Genomic DNA, 19262 nt, shown 5'->3' on the forward strand with positions numbered 1-19262 from the left:
AGGTTCTCAAAACCAGGGGGCGGATCTGCTCTCGCACAGACTGATTCCGATTGCTCCTTACTAGCCTGCAATGCATTGGCTGGGGGAGATATATTAGCTTCTGTATAGACAGCTATGGCAGCTTCCGCTTCGCCGGGATATCTTGTCACAGGCAGGGGAACAGTGTTCCAACACAGCCCGAACGCATGGCACTATGGGCCTGGCCCATGAGTGGTTTAATTTGAACACAGTGGGGCTTCCTCAAAGTGTGATTAACACTATTCAGAGTGCGAGAGCATCCTCCACTAGGTCTCTTTATGACTGTAAGTGGAGGGTGTTTGAGGAGTGGTAGCATACAAGGGGGCACACCTCTTTTCAGTGCTCGGTGGCTGTGATTTTCTCACTCCTGCAGAAGCTAACTGACAAACGCTGGGCCTTTTCCACTGTTAACGTGTCCTTGGGGGGCTATTTCTGCGTGCCATGTTGGCTTTGAGGGAAAATCGTCTTGCCAGGATCTGCTGGTCTGCTGTTTCATGAGGGGGGCACCCAGGCTTCTCCCTGTTTCATGGCCCCTGGTGCCCCCGTGGGACTTAGTGGTGGTGTTGGAGGGTCTATCTGGCCCCCCTTTTGAACCACTAGAAGATGCTGACCTCAAACACTTGTCTTTGAAGACAGTGTTGCTGTTCTGTGAAGCTTGTCAGTGATATACATGCCCTCTTAGTGCATCCTTCGTGCACTCAGTTTGCTCTGGGAGATGTGAGGGTGTCACTCAAGCCTAACCCGGCGTTTGTGCCCAAGGTGGTGGGTTCATGCTCGCCCATCGTCCTTTTGTCAATCTCTCTCCGCCGCCTTTCTCTTCACCCGAGGAGCAGTGGCTTCGTAAACTGTGTCCTGTCTGCGCTCTATGAGCCTATATAGACAGGACAAAGGGGCTCCAGAAGAGCGACCAGCTCTTTGTCTCCTGGGCTAGGCCCTGTTTGGGCAGGCCGATCACTAAGCAACAGCTTTCCCACTGGATTGAGGACGCTATTGCGGCTGCCTAAAGGATTTGGGGTCTGCAGGCACTTGCGGGCTTGCATGCGCACTTGACTCAAGGATTGGCTGCCTCCTGGGCCCTCTTTAGAGGGGTCTCCATGCAGGATCTTTGTGCAGCTGCGTGTTGGTCTCACCTTTGTTCTGTTTTACAAACTGAATGTCACTGCCTCCAGTGTGGCCCACTCTGTGCTGAGCATCACAGATGAGAGGAGTTCCTCTCCTAGAGTGCTGGTGTTCACCTGAGATAAGCTGTCTGGCATTTCGGGAGTCTCCATATCCCATAGTGAGACATCGAAACAAATGCTATGAATGAGAACTTTAGGTTACTCACGTAACCCCTGTTCTTAGAGTAACATGAGTGAGATGTCTCACCAGACAGTTCTTCTTGTAGGGCGAAGCACGAAGAGGTGCTTATCTTGAATGACGCTGCATCATAGCGCAGGCTACTTAAAGGTAGGGTGATGTGAGCGTCACGTTCACCAGCTAACCAGGATTGGCGTAATGAGATAGGTGCTTCTGAGGAACACGCATGGGGGGCGTATACCATAGTGAGACATCTTACTCATGCTACTTTGAGAACCGGGGTTACGTGAGTAACCTAAAGTTTTACAGTCCAGACTGCTGTAGTTCCTCCTGGGGTTCTGGATCAGGGTTCTGTGATAGTATGGGGTCAGATGTGGGTTCTGCTGCCTTCATCTTTTCCAGGAATGTCCAGTTTTTAACATGATGATGAAGAACCACAAAAGTGGTTTATAAATATATTGAGTCTGATTAATTGATGGATCTTTAATGCCGATACATCTCTTCAACGCTGTGAGAGGGAATGGAAAAGATTTACTGAACTAACATTCGGTTCATGAACTGAAGCTGATGAGGAGATAAAACATCTGCATTTTCTGCACCGTACTAACTTCCTGATTTGTGGTTGTAGTTTCCCGCTTCAGAAAACCATTACCTCATTCTTCTCCTTCAGTTTGGTGATCATGACGATGACAGGCGTCTCCTCCTGCCAGGCCATCTGCCAGAAGTCGTTCACGGTGTTCACCATGGGACCCTGAGTGGCGATGAATGCCTTGCTGTCTCCATGGTAACCCTGGAACAGAAGCCACAACATCTCTTATATTGTCAAATACGTTTTTCAGTTTTAATCATCTGCTCCATGTTTCATGTAAAAATGTACTTTCTCTGGACAGAAAGTCAGTCCTCTGATGTGGTCTGACGGTATAAAGTGTTTTAGCACAACTTCCTGGCAGGAAGGTGTTCTATTGTGAGAGTCAGAGCAACACTGCAGACCTCTGCAGGACTACACTTTCACTCAGAGTCCATGAGGAAACCAGCAGAACAAAGAAAAGGCTGCCGACATTCCAGAGCAGTGATTATCAAGCGCGCTGAATATTTGTTATTCTCTCAAGTTTAGAGAACGTTCAGCAAAACAAATGCCATGATCAAATGGACTAAAGGTCATCATGGAGCTCTGTGAACAGCACAAACATGAATAGCAAAAATAAGACACAATGTCACACTAGTGCTGACCACTTTTAGTTATGCAACAATTCAAATAAAACAAAAGCACAAAAATATTTAAAAAAAGACCCAGGAGCTCACGTTGGGCATTACACTACAGGGATTCCATCAACAATATATATACCACCCAGGACTTTCCCAGGCCAGGCGTACAACTACCAAGCAGACAGAACAAAATCAGATCCTTTATCGAGCCCAAAAAAACTCCAGTTTTGTCTCATCGGTCCAGAGGACGTTCTCTCAGAAGCTTTGTGGATGTCAGTATGCATGGTGGTACATCCTAGTCTGGTTTTGTTATGATGTTCTTTCAACAGTGGTGTCCTCCTAGATCGTCTCCCATTAAGTCCACTTTGGATCAAACAGAGATGGATGGTGTGATCTGACCCTGATGTCTAACCCTAATTCACCAGAGCCAAATTCCTTGTTTGTGAATACAGACTTGGCAAAATAAATTATTGTGATTCTGATGTTAGCTAAGGTCCCGTGGACCCACATCCAGAAAGTTTGGCTACAGTCCCGTGGACCCACTTCCAGAAAGTTTGGCTACGGTCCCGTGGACCCACGTCCAGAAAGTTTGGCTACGGTCCCATGGACCCACATCCAGGGAGGTTGGTTACAGTCCCGTGGACTCACGTCCAGATAGCTGGGCTACAGTTACCGCTACAGTAACGTGGATTAGTGATGCGCGGGCCGTCCCCTAACCCGCGGTTCGGGTTGGGGCGGGTCAAAGAATTTTCGCTTCACAGTGGGGCGGGTTGGTGTAGTTTACTATTCTGAAATATCTAGTTCTATCTATTAATTTTATTTTTTGTCAAACAGAAAATAAAGACCTTAATCATTGTCTACATTTTGTTACTATAATATGTAAGACAAAATATTTATCAGTTATTTAAACACAGGTCACATTTTATAACGTAATGTCCACGTAGGCACGTAGTAGGCTACGCAGGCTACGTGCAGAAAGCGCCAAGCAGACAAGCAACAAAAGATGGAAGAAGAAGTGTTGAATAACATTCGTTCGGGAGTTTACGTCCCTAAAAAGAAGAAGGAGGGTCAAATGGCTAAATCACAGGTTTGGGACAGGTTCAGCGAGGTAATCAGTGCAGACAACAGCAGCAGCATTGGCTATGTGCTTTATAACACTTAAACGCTTAAACGCTTTAAAACACTTTATTCGTTTGCCTATTTATGTTTATAGGCTTAACGTTCAAATGAAAATACATTTTGTGTTGCCAGTTTCCATTGCCAATTTAGGAGACTATATGCACCTTTCTCAGACTAAATAAAAGCATTCGTCAATATCACAACATGTGTTTTAATGGGGCGGGTCGGGTCGGGTTAAAAAAATAGAAGCGGAGGTGCGGGGCGGTTTGGTGCGGTCGAATTTTTTTAAAAGAGTGGGACCCGCAGGTTGGAAAGAACCCCGACCCGCGCATCACTAACGTGGACCCACGTCCAAGGAGGTTGGCCCATGTGTTCAGCAACTATCTTTTCTCTAAAGTGCCCACTAGCGGAATCCTCTTTTAACAAGTATAGTACACAAAAAAGAATTAGTCATGAGGGATGAAAATGAAGTATTCTTGTCCACTCACCCGAATGTAGTTAGCATTGATGTAAGTGCTCAGCAGGTCGTTGCAGCCCTTTAACTTCAGGATGACTCTGGAATGAGGGTCTACGACACATCAAGGAGAGGAAGTGAAGGGTGACGTGTTACTTCAGAATTAACCACAGTATTGAACCTCACAATGAATCAATCATAAAGATGCCTCATCATTATCATTTCCATGAAGGGTTATGTCTGAACCACATCAGCAGATCAATGCAGTTTGTGCATGGAACAAAAACAGGGCTAGACAACGTCTTCCTGTTGCTCTGGTTGCTTAGAGTGGAAGATACAGCAGAGGAACAGTTATTCCCTCCAAACAAACAGATTTATTTATCCTTGTTGGATTTCTTTAATGACCAAGGTGTAATTGTGGAGGACATCTCAGCTGCCAGTAAATCATGACATGACACAGGAAATCCATCCACCATTTTTCACCTCCTGCAGGATAACCAGCAGATGGGGAGCGTTCAGTAAGTGGTAAATGACAAATGATGATGAACTGATGAATGTGTAGTATTTATTTATTCGGCACACAGCAGAGCAGATTCCTGGTTACTTTACTTTCTATGTTATCTTGTTATGTTGGCATCAACAGATAGGAATAAATAAACTTTTAAAACCTATAAGGAATGTTCATGTAATTTACACATTTATAGTGCTGGAAAATTATTTTCAAACAGAGTAATCTGATTATTTCTCTGACAATAATCATACCAATTAAATCAATAAAGGTGATATCTTTTAAGGGGGAATAAATTTAGGCTCTGTGATTATGTCTTGTTCTTGAATCTGTTTTAGGTAGATGTGATTTAAACGCAGTCTGTATCCATGATGTACTCGAGGTCAAACAGACCAAATCAGTTGTATGAGAAAGTCTGGAGCTTGTTGTGGTCTGTAGGTTTGTTGCACCTCAGCTCAGACCGACCACGGTCCGCAGCGCCACAATGAACACTTTAAAAAACAAAAACTGTAACACAGGAAGGAGTTTGATTGACAGCAGCTCTACATGAACATTCCTTTCTCCTGATTAGCCGGAAGGAAGGACCAGCACTGTATTGATAACCCCGCCTCCTTCCAAAACACAAACACACAATCCAAAAACCATCATTGTGTGTGCGTGTGTGTGTTTACATAATGTGTTAATGAGGCCAAGTGTCGGGCAGACTGCGAGAACACTCAGTGCTCGGAGGAAAAAAGCATTGTTTGAATATGCTGGTGGGGAAGAGGGAAGCGTAATGTTCACCGTCCTTGGGGTTGTTGGCCTTTGACACCCAGTCCCACCGACATAATAAAATAACTTCCTGATTCAACAGGAAATGAAGGCTGTTTTGGAAGTGTTGCTCCTTCCGAGCAACACCGAATACTCACTGGGCAGGATGGTCTTGTATCTGTTCTTGGTCCCGTGGTTTGGAATATCCAGCTCCTTGGGATCAATAAAGTTCATTGGTATTTCCTGAAATTGGAGGAAAGGCAGGTTTTAGTTGTATATTTCATTCCCAGGTGAAAACATGAGGCAGGTTACTTGGTTTGGTGTCAGGTGAGATGTTTTGCTCAAACAGGAATCTCTAGGACAATAAATAGATCACATATTTTCTGACCCTGAACTGGATGAACTGGGTGTAGAAGATGGATGTGCAGTAAATCCTGCGCAGGTTGAGCTCTGGCAGGGATGTCAGGATTCCGCCTCCTCATCTTCACATCAACACACCTGTTAGAATCAGGACTTACAGCGAACTCGGCATGCAGCTTGTGCATGTTGTTGATGATGTCGCGGAGCTGCTGACGTGTCATTGGCCGCCCGGCAGACAGCAGGTACTCCCTTGCTGCTGCCTCTCTAGGGGTTACCACGGCAACGTTAAGGGGCTCAACCGAGCCGAGGGCCGACATGTCCAGCACCAGGGACACATTGGAGCCTCGTCTGCAGAGGAAGGATAGGAGAGAGAAAAGAAAGATTCTATTAGAGGTGGAAAGTTCCTTTTCCTTCCTGGGTTTTATTACCGCTTATCCACCGGGTTGAGATTCAGGAAATCGTCATCTGAGGTCTGCAAGGTCTAAAGAAAGAATAAAAGCAGTAGATTTAATGAGAAAACAGTGTCATCACCTCAAAGAAGAGAGAATGCTTTATGCACTGAAATGTGTTAAGTAATTAATTGATTATTTAGTCAAAGACAAATGTTTTTCTCTAGACCGTTAGACCTTATTAACCAGCTCAGACTATCCTTTTCTGTCTTCCGGTTACTTTTAAATTATTCAGGTCAATCAAGTAAGACTCTTCCACTCAAATAACAGTGCATGTAATACTGGTGTACCCCGTAAACAAAGGGTAAACCACCTCCAGAAAAGCTTGCATGTTTTCTAAGCATACATTTAAATGTTAAAATTAAATTGAACCTCTATTCTGAAAGTCTGAAAAATTCTCTATGGGGGTATTTTCCTTTCATTCTGGAGTCTGGAGAAACCTCAGAGTGGAAAACAGAAGGATGGAAACTACTGTTGGATAGTGGGGACCTTCCATCATGACATTTTGAGAGATATGAACTCTGCCAAGTTTCATGGACACCAGCTCATCTCAGATGGACAGAAAGACACACGAGTCCACGTTTCAGCTGCTTTAGGAAAAGAACTGTTGTCTGGTTCTACGTTCAAAAGATGATAACGATAATCCAGGCTGTTCTCATTAACATTGGTATGCAAAGGTTTGGACACCCTGTGAACAGTTCAACATAAAATGAGCTGCAAAAGTCATTAAGTTCTGTTTTATTTTAAGTAAAGTCAACATGTTTTGTTTAGTGAAAAAAAAGAAAGCAGAAATCTGCAAAAGTATGAGAACCCCAGGAGTTTTCATCTGTCAGATGAGACATAGGCCTTCTATCTCAATTAGCCTGTTAGAATTATGGTTTGTTCACAGTCATTGTCAGGAAAGGACAGAATATATTAATTTAAAAGCTTTAATAATACTCTGACTCATGAGGAGCATGAGGAGGATATAATTCAGCATCTGTTTGCTAAAGAACATCTAAATAAGCCAGAAGCCCTATAGAGCAAAGAGGTTAAAGCTAAAGAAAGGTTAAAAAAGAACCTGTCCAAGTGTGAAGCACGGAGTTGGAGCAATCATGGTTTGAGGTTGTGTTGCAGCCAATGTAGTGTTAATTTTGTTAACGGAAACTAAACGAAAATGGGACTAAAATTCCTGTTAAAAACAATAACTGGGACTAAATCAAAATGCATGTTTGTGGACCAATAAAGACAAGACGAAAATGTAGTTCACTAAATAAAAACTGGGCTAATATCTAAGGACATTTTAGTTCATGAAAAAAGACGGGACGTAAATTATATTATATGATTTTGTCAAATCCTCTCTCCTCTGTCCATCCGCCACGCACACACTGACACACCCCCTTGGTGTTGCCAACTTAGTGACTTTGCCGCTATATTTAGCAAGTTTTGAGACCCCTCTAGCAACTTTTTTTCACAAAAGCGACTAGCGACAAATGTAGCTACTTTTTCTGGTACGAGACTTTGGAGACTGACGTGAATAAACAGTTTACTCTTTTCAATGTGGAGTCCTGCGCAGACCCCTTCCCATACATCCCAATGTATTTATTTAGTGAGATAAAATGCTGTTCTGTTTGTCTTCAGGTTACCATCACAAGGACATTTGATTTGAATTTGCATCAATATTCATATAAATAAATGCGTGTAAACATAAAAATGCCTGCAATTATTTCGGCATAAAATAGGATAGTTATGTTTTAAGTATGAGTTTTAAATGGATGTTAAATGTAGTTTATTAATGTTAAACTTCATTTAACAATGTTCAATTTTATCTGCTGACAAAAAAAGTAAATGGGTAAAAAACTAAAATTATACTGAATTGTTGACAGTTTTTGTTATCTAAAACCAGAAAAATAAAATTATTTTTTCTTGGACTAAAATAAAGACTAAAATGCTCGACTTATAGTCAACTAAAACTTGACTAAATCAAAATGGGATGAGGTTGACTAAATGTGATAAAAACTTATAAGCACGATTGAAACTGGAATAAAACTGAGACTAAATTTAAAAATGGCTGATAAAATTAACACTAAGCAAATGACATGATGAGCATTTCAGATCCTAAACACACCTTAAAACCCACAGTAGAGGAGCTCAGAGGCAGAAGCTGAAGGTTTAACCATGACGGTCAGTCCTCTGAAATCTGAAATCTTTAACTTCACTCCTTTTGGAGGTAATTTCATTTTCTGCCTGCTAAGAGAAAAAAAGTTTGCCCAAACTCTTTACATTTGAACTTTTCTAAAAGTGAGATGTCACAGTGAGGTACAAGAATCCCAATAAAATTACTAGAGGTTAAGGGATTCCCTCACTGATGGCCCTGAATCATTCATCTGAAATATCCCGTTTCAGAAGCAGAAATGCGGAACCAATTTTAAACAAAAAAAAAAAATTCTCTATGTCACAAAGGAGTCAGATGAAAGGAGCAGGAGCTGGAGACGACAAGGTGGGTCTTCATTCATCTGGGGGTGGAGTCTTCGCCTGGCTACGTGTTGGCCCGTTGCCTCTCCAGGATGTTGTTACTTCCAATTTGTCTGATTGCTGGTTGGCTGGCTTCCAGAATGGATGACACACACTGAAAAACATCCTGTTCTCACTCTTGAGCCTGAAATCTTCTTTCCTTTCCATACCTGAAGAAACTACAGTGTTGTCAGCTCTGTGCTTCTCTGACTCGTGCAGCCAGAACAAAATGGCGTCTAACGGTGGAGGTAACTGACGCGGCGGCGGAAAAGAAGCGAGCAGCAAATTAAGGATAAAGAGCTCAAAGCTGAACGGAGGCAGATAAAGATGTTTGCTTTTCAGTCATGAAAGTACTTAACATGGAAACTGGGAAATGAAGCTCTGCCAAGTTTTAAAGAGCTGTTAAAGAGCTGTTAGAGCTAGAAATACATACAATCTCTCAACATGTCTCACTTCGTAGCTCAGCTTCACGTTTAGCTGTCAGGCTCACATAAGATGAAACATTCAAAACAAAATGTTTTAAAGGTTTCTTTATATTCAATTCATTTAAAACTTAAAATCATAAAAGATGAAGTCTTCTTTAGCCGTTGTCAGGAGAGATCTCAGAAGAGATGGGATGAAGACGATGCTGGATTAGCCGTCATTAGGAGAGATCTCGAAGAAGAAACGGGATGAAGACGATGCTGGATTAGCCTTCGTTTGGGGAGATCTCAGAAGAGATGGGATGAAGATGATGCTGGATTAGCCTTCGTTAGGAGAGATCTCAGAAGAGATGGGATGAAGGCGATGCTGGATTAGCCTTCGTTAGGAGAGATCTCAGAAGAGACGGGATGAAGATGATGCTGGATTAGCCTTCGTTTGGGGAGATCTTTGAGAAGAAACGGGATGAAGACGATGCTGGGTTAGCCTTTCGTTTGGGGAGATCTCGGAGAAGAAACGGGATGAAGACGATGCTGAGTTTGCCATTGTCTTGGTAAAATCTGCCAAAGTTCAGTTGTGGTGCTTTAATGGTGAATCCAGTCAAAATTGAAAGGGATTAATTAATGGCCCATAAATTATTTTTTTAATTTATGGGCCAAAACATAATACTTAAAAGTTGACTAGATTTCTATACTTAAAAATGCCAAAGTTCAATGAAAAAAACATATTTATTCAGTCTGTATTATAATAATGTAACCTGATATTAGACCGATACTGACATTGTGGCGTCTCTCTGAAACCTGTACGAGATGTTGAGAGTGAGCAGTGACATTGAACTCACATAAACTTAGAGTTACAGCTTAAATAAAAGTTTTTTAACCTGAAGCTTTGAACGGGAAGTTAAGGACGGCCTCAGGAATGTCAGGATTAATGTGACAGCAAGGAGAAACACCACAGAGGAAGTGTGTCCAATCAGACGCCTCCCCTCATAATAACAGCCTGAGGACAGAGTCAGCTCTGCTATGGACACAGCTTATGAAACAGGAACCTACATGACTGAAGGACTGTAACTCCTCAGATATACCTCCTGATTTTTTCTGTCTTCAAACCTCCACCTATGACAAATGAGGAGACAGATAAGAGGTCATTTGGAAAAATTCTTCACAAAAACAGTGGTCTGCAGCGAGGCGCACAAATGAGCTCAAAACAACTCGCTCACTGAGCGCGTTTTTCTGAAAATGTTAAGCTGAACACAGCATATTTACAAATTAAGAGCTTGAACTTGAACTCAGGTTGTTAGGTCCTGCAACAATCACTGCCGACATTTCCCTTAACTTATTCAACTCACAATGCATTGCACACTCTAGCATAAGGAGGATGGTGAGAACCATTGACTTCCGGGAAGAAATGTGGTCAGAAAAACATCCTGGATGATGGTGATCAGTGATCATTTAACCGTTTGGTGGAAATCGAAGAAAGCAGCAGTAGCCTTACCTGGCTCATCTGTGCTCAACCTGTACATACTGGTATGTAAGAGGACGTGGGAGGGAGGGGGTTGTGTGTGGTTTGGGGGGGGGGGGGGGGATCATTGTTTTAACCATGGAAAGCACTTTGTGCTGCATTTATGTATGAAAAGTGCTCTATAAATAAAGACTGATAGATTGATTGATTGATAGAACTCAGAGCTGTGTTTAATAGTGAAAGTTAGAACATTTCCACATGAACAATGTGAAGGGAACACCAAAAGAAGTCCACCGCAGTCCTTTATACTACTTCACACTGAAGCTTAAAAACCTCTTCTGAAAGTCCTTCAGGCTACAGCAGCAGTTCATGCCATGCTTCAGGGAGGCTGCAGCTGGAGGAAGCTCAGCTTTGGTTGATTTAAGGCCTTCTGGGCAACTTCTCAATTATAAGGAGAAAATCTTCAATCCTGAAATGAGTTTGGGAAACCTGAGCATGCTCCATGGTTTCCAGCAGCCTGATCTCTGCTGTCTCACCATCAGCATCTGGTTAAAATGGTTCTGACTTCAAAGTTTTTGACAACTAGATCTGAGACCAGATCCCAGTTCTCACCTTTCTTGCAGTCCTGCAGCAGGTTTCATCTTGAAGGGGGAGGCACAGGGCTTCAGCTCGTTACTGGCCGTCACCGGGACAACAATGGTTGGGGAGGTGTGGTCGTCGCTGCTGATGATGGGGACTGGGGTAGGGCTACGAGGTAAAGATGGAAAAGTCTGTCAAACTGGAAAGAAAACCATCCCCAGTAAAGATTTGCTTGTCCCACATGTTTAACCTGATGGAGATCTCAACATGTCTGACATCTTTTCAGCTTAATGTTTTCATTTTTTGTTTGACCACCAGCACCACCACCATGTAGCATGCTACAAAATTAACATGTAAGCTTGCATGCAACCGTAGTACACAGTACAAACCGTATATGGTGTACCACCTAGTATGTGTAGTATGATGTAGAGGGTGTTAAAAAAAAGCTTTGTCTCATTTAAAGACAGCAGTGGTGTCATCTGACTTATTTATGTTCAGCCTGCACCTTTGTTTTAGATCTTCATTCCCATCAATTTTATTCCTTTTTCACCTGGATATTTGTAAATTATATATTGTAAATAATTATTTTATATTTCTTTTCTTTTCCATTTTTGTCCTGGATGTTTGTTATGTGTGTGAAGTTACAGTTCCACATCATATGGTTTAATTATTCTATAATCTATAGTCCGGGAGCATTAAGTACTTCTGATTCTAAAACAGTATTCTGGTCATCCTCATCTTCAGAAACCTTCCAGATGTTGACCAAAACACAGCAGAGAGACGGGTTGAACAGCATGGCTCATGTGTGACCAGTGAAGGAGGAGGAAGAAGAGGAGCTCTTTTCGTTCTATGGCTCAATGTGCTGGCTGCACACCAGTCGATAGCTCAACACTACGTCCATGAAGAAGATTCCTTCAGAAAATGAACTCAGACAGCGAGGAAAAAACAAAGAGGATGAAAAGCGGACAGAACGAAACGGAAGAAGATTAAAAAAACAGACTCTTAAGCAGGATTTATACTCGTATGGTATCCACGTGCGTCAAGGCATAGGGCAGGGTCCGACATGGGGCAGAGTCCTGGCATGGGGAAGGGTCTGGCATGGGGAAGGGTCTGGCATGGGGAAGGGTCCGGCATGGGGAAGAGTGTGGCATGGGGCAGGGTCCGGCATGGGGAAGGGTTTGGCATGGGGAAGGGTCTGGCATGGGGAAGGGTCTGGCATGGGGAAGGGTCCGGCATGGGGAAGAGTGTGGCATGGGGCAGGGTCCGGCATGGGGAAGAGTGTGGCATGGGGCACGGTCCGGCATGGGGAAGGGTTTGGCATGGGGAAGGGTTTGGCATGGGGAAAAGTCCGGGATGGGGAAAAATGTGGCATGGGGAAGGGTCTGGCATGAGGAAGATTTTGGCATGGGGAAGGGTTTGGCATGGGGAAGGGTCCGGCATGCGGAAGAGTGTGGCATGGGGAAGGGTCTGGCATGGGGAAGAGTGTGGCATGGGGCACGGTCCGGCATGGGGAAGGGTTTGGCATGGGGAAAAGTCCGGGATGGGGAAGAATGTGGCATGGGGAAGAGTCCGGCATAGAACAGGGTCCAGCGGTGATGCTGTAACCGACCTTACGTAGACGTAGTGCGAGTATAAACTTCAAGCTTCAATCTGAGCTCTTAAGAAGAAAGACTTGATGTTAACGTGGCCGGTTTTTTCCAGTTTTTCCATCCTCATCTGACTTTAATATCGCTGATCATTTGGGAAACAGTTGGAAAATTATTAAAAATGTTTCCTTTGTAGCTGCTGAGCTTGAATGGACTGATGGATCAGAATAAGAACTCACAGGAGTATTATGGGATGTAGACAGTTTCTATTAACTCACCTGGGCAGAGGGACAATAGGAGGAGCAAGGTGGCGCCAGGCTATGATTGGCTGCTGCTGGAGAGTGGGTGTGGCTACAGCTGGAGGGAGCTCAGCCTGGACCATGCTTCCTGCCACAATCTGGAGAAACAATTGGGGTGTTACACCTAATGTATTCTAACACCTTTTACACATCTTACTTGGGCTTTCACTACAGACCTTGGTGCACTTTAACCTGTCGGTGGAGTCTGCAGGGATGGTTGGGCTCAGGTGCAGGTCAGCGGGCGGAGCTTTAAGCTGCCTCTCAGAAACCTGAACCTTCTCCTTTATTCGATATAAAACCTGGAGAATTTTTTTTGGAACACATGACAGTTGTTGCTTTAGTTTGATGTTTATTATTCTAACCTCAAGTTTGAAAAGTCTTGATATTTAGCATCTTCTGTAGCTAAAAAAGCTTCGGCCCGAACCTTTTCAGTCAGTAATTTGTTTTTTTCCCCATTAAATTGTTTTCCTTGTTCTTGTTTGGAGGAAATGACTGGAAAAAATAATAATAATAAAAATAATAATAATAATAATAATAAAATTAATTAAGCTAAAAAGTAAAAAGGCAAAGAAAAACCCTTAAATTATCACAACAAATTTTCAATATTTCTGTGTATTGATCCAATTATTGAGCTGTTTCTGTACTTCCTTTTTATTCTTCTTCTTATTATTGTTATTGTTACTGTTATTAATATTATTTTATTTATTTTTTTTTACCCTGTCCTGTCCAGCATCCTAACATACAGAACGGTGGTCTGTGTGCCATATTCTGTGTGACAGATTTGCTCTACCAAGGGAGACATGATATTTTTATTATTTTTATTGTAATCTTATTTTCTTTAGTCTTATATGTCAGTGCCGAACCTGACAGGGAGATAAAGGAAGAGAGAGAGAGAAAAAAAAAAAAAAAGGGAGAAAAGGACAGGATTAAAATGTGGAAATAACAGTTGTCTATGCTGCCCAGAACATATCACAAAAAAAACAACAACAACATAAACTACCACAGTACTACATGATACCGAAAGAAAGATTGAATGATGATAATATAAAAAAAATTACAATAGTCATCAAACGTACCTGCAGATGAACGTACCAACACACAAACATCAGCTACATCTAGTGAGAAGCGGATGGAGAGACGAGCACGTTTGTGAGCATGCACGTGTTAACATGCATGTGTGGCCATGCAACAAGGAGGAAATGTGTACCCGCAAGGGGGCCGCGATCACGCCGCACCCCGAAGCATCAGCGGGGGACGGGGGGAGCCCGAGGCCCCAAAGGCCAAGCAGATCCACAGAGTACCAAGCCCGGGACAGCCAAAGCAGACAGAGCAGCTGCCCACCCGGACCAGAGCAGAGGGGTCCCCAGACCGGAACCCCCGGCACGACGGGGCAGGGGCACCGGGCAGCCCAGGGCGATGGCGAGCAGGCCCAGCGGGCGCCGGGCACTGTGGCGCGGGCCGCACGGAGGGCAGGCGCCCCACAGGCCCAAGGGCCACCCTTTCCCCCCAGCAAAGCCCCACCCAGGAACCCGACGGGGCCAGGCAAAACCACCGTGGGCCACGCCAACCCAACACCAAGGCTAGGCACCCCAGGGACAAGAACATGTCCGCGGGCGTAGGAAGACCCCGGCCCCCCTGCCCCCCAGCCTGAGTTGTGTGTGCATGAGTATGGGCTATTTATAATGCAATTAAAAACTGGAAGGAGCCATGAGATGGTGATGGGTCCCACTGCTGCCAGGCAGCAGGACCCCCTCAGGACTCCCTCAGTGTGTGTGAGTGTGTGTTATGTGTGTAGTGCAGTACTGTTAAATGTGGTAGTGTCTAACATGTAAATAAAATCGGGGGAGAGAGGTCACAAAGGGAGGGGATGGAGGAAGGGCCACCTCGGTGGCTCCTTTCCGCCCACCCACAGCCCATGTGCCCATCCCCCCGAGGCCCTAATTAATATTATTTTATTATTATTTAGGCAGTTTCAGTCATCTGGTCTGCAGGTTCATCTGCCAGGTATCAAATCAGTAAAATAAATAAATGAGCAAAAAACGCAAAATATTGTTTTCAAATTATTTAGACAAATAAAATGTTTAATCAGAAACCTGTAAAATACAAAAGGAACTGATTCAGCTAAATGAAAACGGGAATAAAATACAAAAATGTTTTGTTTCCATGCGTTTAGGTTTTAGGTAATTCAAAGAAGACAATTTCTTCGACTTCTCAAAGACAGAAGATGATTAAAATATTTTCCCATCAGACCATCATGTCGGCACATCTAGTTTCAACAACTTTGTTCCATTCAGCAATCTGCTCCCTCTAACTCCGATATTTGACCTGGTCGCACTTTTTACCTCACAATTAAAAAAAAGCACACACACACATAAAAGAAACCCAGACAGGAGCATCCTTTGTGTCAAACTGCCCAACATCTATGTATTGAAATTGAGTTGAATAATCTCCTGAGTGGACGGATGACTGATCATCGAAGGGGGACTCACATCAGAGTGCAGGAGCGCCCCCCGGTGGACACAAGATCACACTACAAGCTGAGCAAAAAATTCCATGGAAATATTTCTCTCCATTTGTTTTTGTTTCCCTTCAGATCAGCCCTGTATGTTTCTGTTCAGTCTTAATTTCTTTAATATATATAATAATATATATATATATAACACCCTTTAAGCACAACAAAAATAAGCACAAAACTTTTTTTTAAAAACTTACAGTCATCATAAATCAACAGTTAAAAGTTAATAAATACAATTAAAATGTATTAGTAAATGGAGTAAAACAATCTGATCACAAGAGAAAAAAAATCAAACTGATCACAAAATGCTGCAGCGATATGGAGTAAAGTTTGGCCCAAGCCAGGCCGAGCTAAAAGATTTATTATTTCAGAAATGGGATTTTTCTTTAAGATCATCTAATATGATGAATCCCAACCAGGACTTTAATACTAACCAGGAGATAAATGGAAACTTTACTACACTAGTATTATTTTATCAAGACAAACATTCCTGAATGATGTTTACAAAAGGATGAACAAAAGATTTAAACTTGAGCTAAAAGTCAAGCATCAGAAATGAGGTAAAAGTACCGAGATGATTTAATGCAGGGGTTCCCTAGTCCAGTCCTGGAGATCTACTTTCACACAACCTTTAGATGTATCTCTTCCACAACACACCTAAATTCCCTCATCTGCATGTCAACCAGTTCTGAGGGGTGGAAAAGAGACATCTGATCCAGGTGTGCTGGAGAAGGGATGCATCGAGATGTTGCTGGACATGAGATCTCCAGGACTGGACTTGGGCCCCCCTGGTTTACTGGTTTCGTTTCAAACAGGAGTTGTACAGATAAAAAGCTGATCAATGTGTCAGAATAAAACTATTTCTTCTGCAGCTGCTTCAGAAAAGGCTTGTGTTGGATTTTTGTGTCTCAGGCAGGAGGTCCGAGGACACGAGGAGGAAGAAGATGAGGAACTACTTAGACAAATGAGATGAGCCTTTTCTGTCCGAGTATGTCAGCAGCCTGTGACCTCTGACCTCGGCTATGAATAGACCCAAGTTGGCTGAGGTTGTGTTTAATTCTGCTTCAGGCTGGGGTTTTTTACCTTTTACTCTTTATTTGTTTCTCTCTCAATATGGTCTGTCACCAGAATTATATTCATAATTTCCACTTGGAATAGTTTAAGTATTTTCATTATTGTTCAGTTAATCCTGCAACGTTTTTATATCCTAGTTATAACTATGACTTTTTAGGCAGAATGAGTGATGTCACCAGCATTTATTTATTTTCATTAAAGCTCAATATTTTTAATTAATATTCTATTATTTACATTTGCCTATGTTAACCAAATATACTTAAAAATCTACATTAATATTAGCATTAAAATATTTGTTTCCAGTTTATCATTGAATTGTTCATTTTTTTAAATGCTATTAATAGTAAGTATATTTATTTATGACTTGAATTGTTTAACATTTATCTAATCCTCTAAAACATTTAAATGGGTTTTCTCTTTTTATTTTCAAATCAAATCAAAATTTATTTATAGAGCACTTTTCATGCACAAAGCAACACAAAGTGCTTTACATAATAAAAAGAAATTTTACAAAATAAAAACAAAATTTAAAAGCCTTCACACACCAGAGATTATAACAGAAAATTAAAACACAGTAGTTAGTAGTTTCTTTCACACACAACTGCACACACACACACACACACACACACACACAAAGTGTTGCCTGAAGCTGTTGGTGTGACTGATGAGCATCCTGATTGGTCAGTTTCTGACCCGTTTTCAGACGTCAGTCTCTATGAAACAGGCTTTTACACAACATGAAAACTGGGAAAACTTTGTGTGCTTGAGCAGGATCTCTGGAGCTCAGAAATGATTAATGAGGTCCTGCAGGAATGCTGTGTGGCTGGTGTTTCAGGGTTAAAGCACCAAGGACTCGGTGTGATGCCGTTACTCACCATCAAGCAGGCGGTGACGATGATGAAGACTGTGAAGAAGAGGACGACAGCATAAAAACCTTCTCTGTTCCACACGTGATCCCTTTGCTCGCCCTGCAGGACGTTTTTCTACACAGACAATAAGAAAGAGACAAGCTTAAACCTGCTTCTTGATTTTATGCTCAGGTTTATTTAAGACGTCTGACTGCAGGAATATTAAAAAGATTGAAGAAAATCATATAGAAGAAGAACAGTGATGGTTAAATGGTCAGAGGATAGAAATAAGTATAGTTTTTGCAGGTTACTTGTGAGGTTCCCCAGGGTTCCATGCTGGGCCCACAGAGGTTTGTTTGATAGGAAGGCTTTAAGTGACATATCCAAAACATCAAAAACCAGACTATTTGTAGATGGTATAAATGTCGTTTTTTGTTTTAGTTGTTTGTGATTTAAACCAACTTGAACCAGAAGTCAGAGCTGGTTTGGATCCAGTGACCATCACTGAACTTAAACATGTACAGGGGGTTAAAAATGACATCTAGTGGTAAAGATGAGCATATAAATTACTTCAAATGCCAAGAAGTGCAGGTACGGTGGCCATCAGTGGCCAAACTTCTTCAAGAAATCAAGATGTTTTCATGCGTGAGTGGATCCAGGAGTCTCAGGTGTAGCAATGACTCCACTAAAGGTAACTACATGTCTACTGTCTTCTTCTATAAAGTACTTTGTGTCAATCGGTAACTTTACATCTGAGCAGACAAGAATTACATGTGGAGTTCCCCAAGGTTCCATCCTGGGACCTCTTCTGTTTAACATCTACATGCTCCCACTGGCACAGGTCATAAAGAAAAACAAAATTAGTTACCATAGCTACACAGATGACACACAGATATATATTACAATGTCACCAGGAGGCCGAGGCCCCGTACAGGCTCTTGGTAAATGCATTGAGGAGATTAATGACTGGATGTGTCTGAACTTTCTTCAGTTAAACAAAAATAAAACTGAGGTGATTGCGTGTGGAGCGAAAGACAAATGATTAAAGGTCACCACAGAACTTCAGTCTATACACCTAAAAACCACCAACCAGGCCAGAAATCTGGGTGTATTGATGGACTCAGATGGTAAAAGATCTGATGTCTTAGCAGGACCTGAAAAAAACTAGTCCAGCTTCCATCTTTAGTCAGCTTGATTATTGTAACAGTGTTCTTACAGGTTCTACCTAAAACATCAGTCAGGCACCTGCAGCTGATTCAGAACTCTGCTGCTCCAGTCCTCACTAAGACCAAGAAAGTGGACCACATCAGTCCAGCTCTGAGGTCTTTACACTGGCTGCCTGTTCTTCAGAGGATAGATTTTAAAGTTCTGCTGCTCGTCTATAAAGCTCTGAATGGTTTAGGACCGACATACATCAGAGACCTCTTGATCCAGTATGAACCTACCAGAACCCTCAGGTCATCTGGTTCCAGTTTCTTATCAGTTCCCAGAGTCAGAACCAGACATGGAGAAGCTGCATTCAGCTTCTATGCTCCACATGTCTGGAACAAACTCCCAGAAAGCCTCAGATCAGCTGAAACACTCAGTTTATTTAGATCCAGGTTGAAGACCCACCTGTTCGCTGCTGCATGGAACTAGTTTTTATTTAGAAGTCAAAATCTACATCTGGTTCTTTTAAGCTGGAATCATGCTTTAATATTGTCTAACTTTATTTCTTGCATTTTATCTTTTTTATTTAGCATCTTCCTTCTGCTTTTATTTCATTAATTGTATTTCTTTTATTGCTTTCTGCACCCTGCTTGAATGTTTTATGTAAAGCACTTT

The 19262-nt window shown here is 42.4% G+C and overlaps 1 protein-coding gene across 1 annotated transcript in view; it reads right to left on the minus strand.

Annotated features, from left to right (window-relative positions):
- The window catches only part of ptprr (protein tyrosine phosphatase receptor type R), a 60478-nt gene that overhangs the window by 15571 nt on the left and 25645 nt on the right, over positions 1-19262 (minus strand). The window contains exons 5-12 of the mRNA XM_041977335.1: positions 17466-17573; positions 13178-13300; positions 12981-13099; positions 11150-11284; positions 5873-6062; positions 5513-5597; positions 4131-4210; positions 1970-2107 (exon numbers count right to left, since the gene is read on the minus strand). Of these exons, the coding sequence (XP_041833269.1) occupies positions 1970-2107; positions 4131-4210; positions 5513-5597; positions 5873-6062; positions 11150-11284; positions 12981-13099; positions 13178-13300; positions 17466-17573 (978 nt within the window). The remainder of the gene's footprint in view (positions 1-1969; positions 2108-4130; positions 4211-5512; positions 5598-5872; positions 6063-11149; positions 11285-12980; positions 13100-13177; positions 13301-17465; positions 17574-19262) is intronic.

This window comes from Melanotaenia boesemani, chromosome 23, assembly GCF_017639745.1.
Source record: "Melanotaenia boesemani isolate fMelBoe1 chromosome 23, fMelBoe1.pri, whole genome shotgun sequence".
Classification (NCBI taxonomy): domain Eukaryota; kingdom Metazoa; phylum Chordata; class Actinopteri; order Atheriniformes; family Melanotaeniidae; genus Melanotaenia; species Melanotaenia boesemani.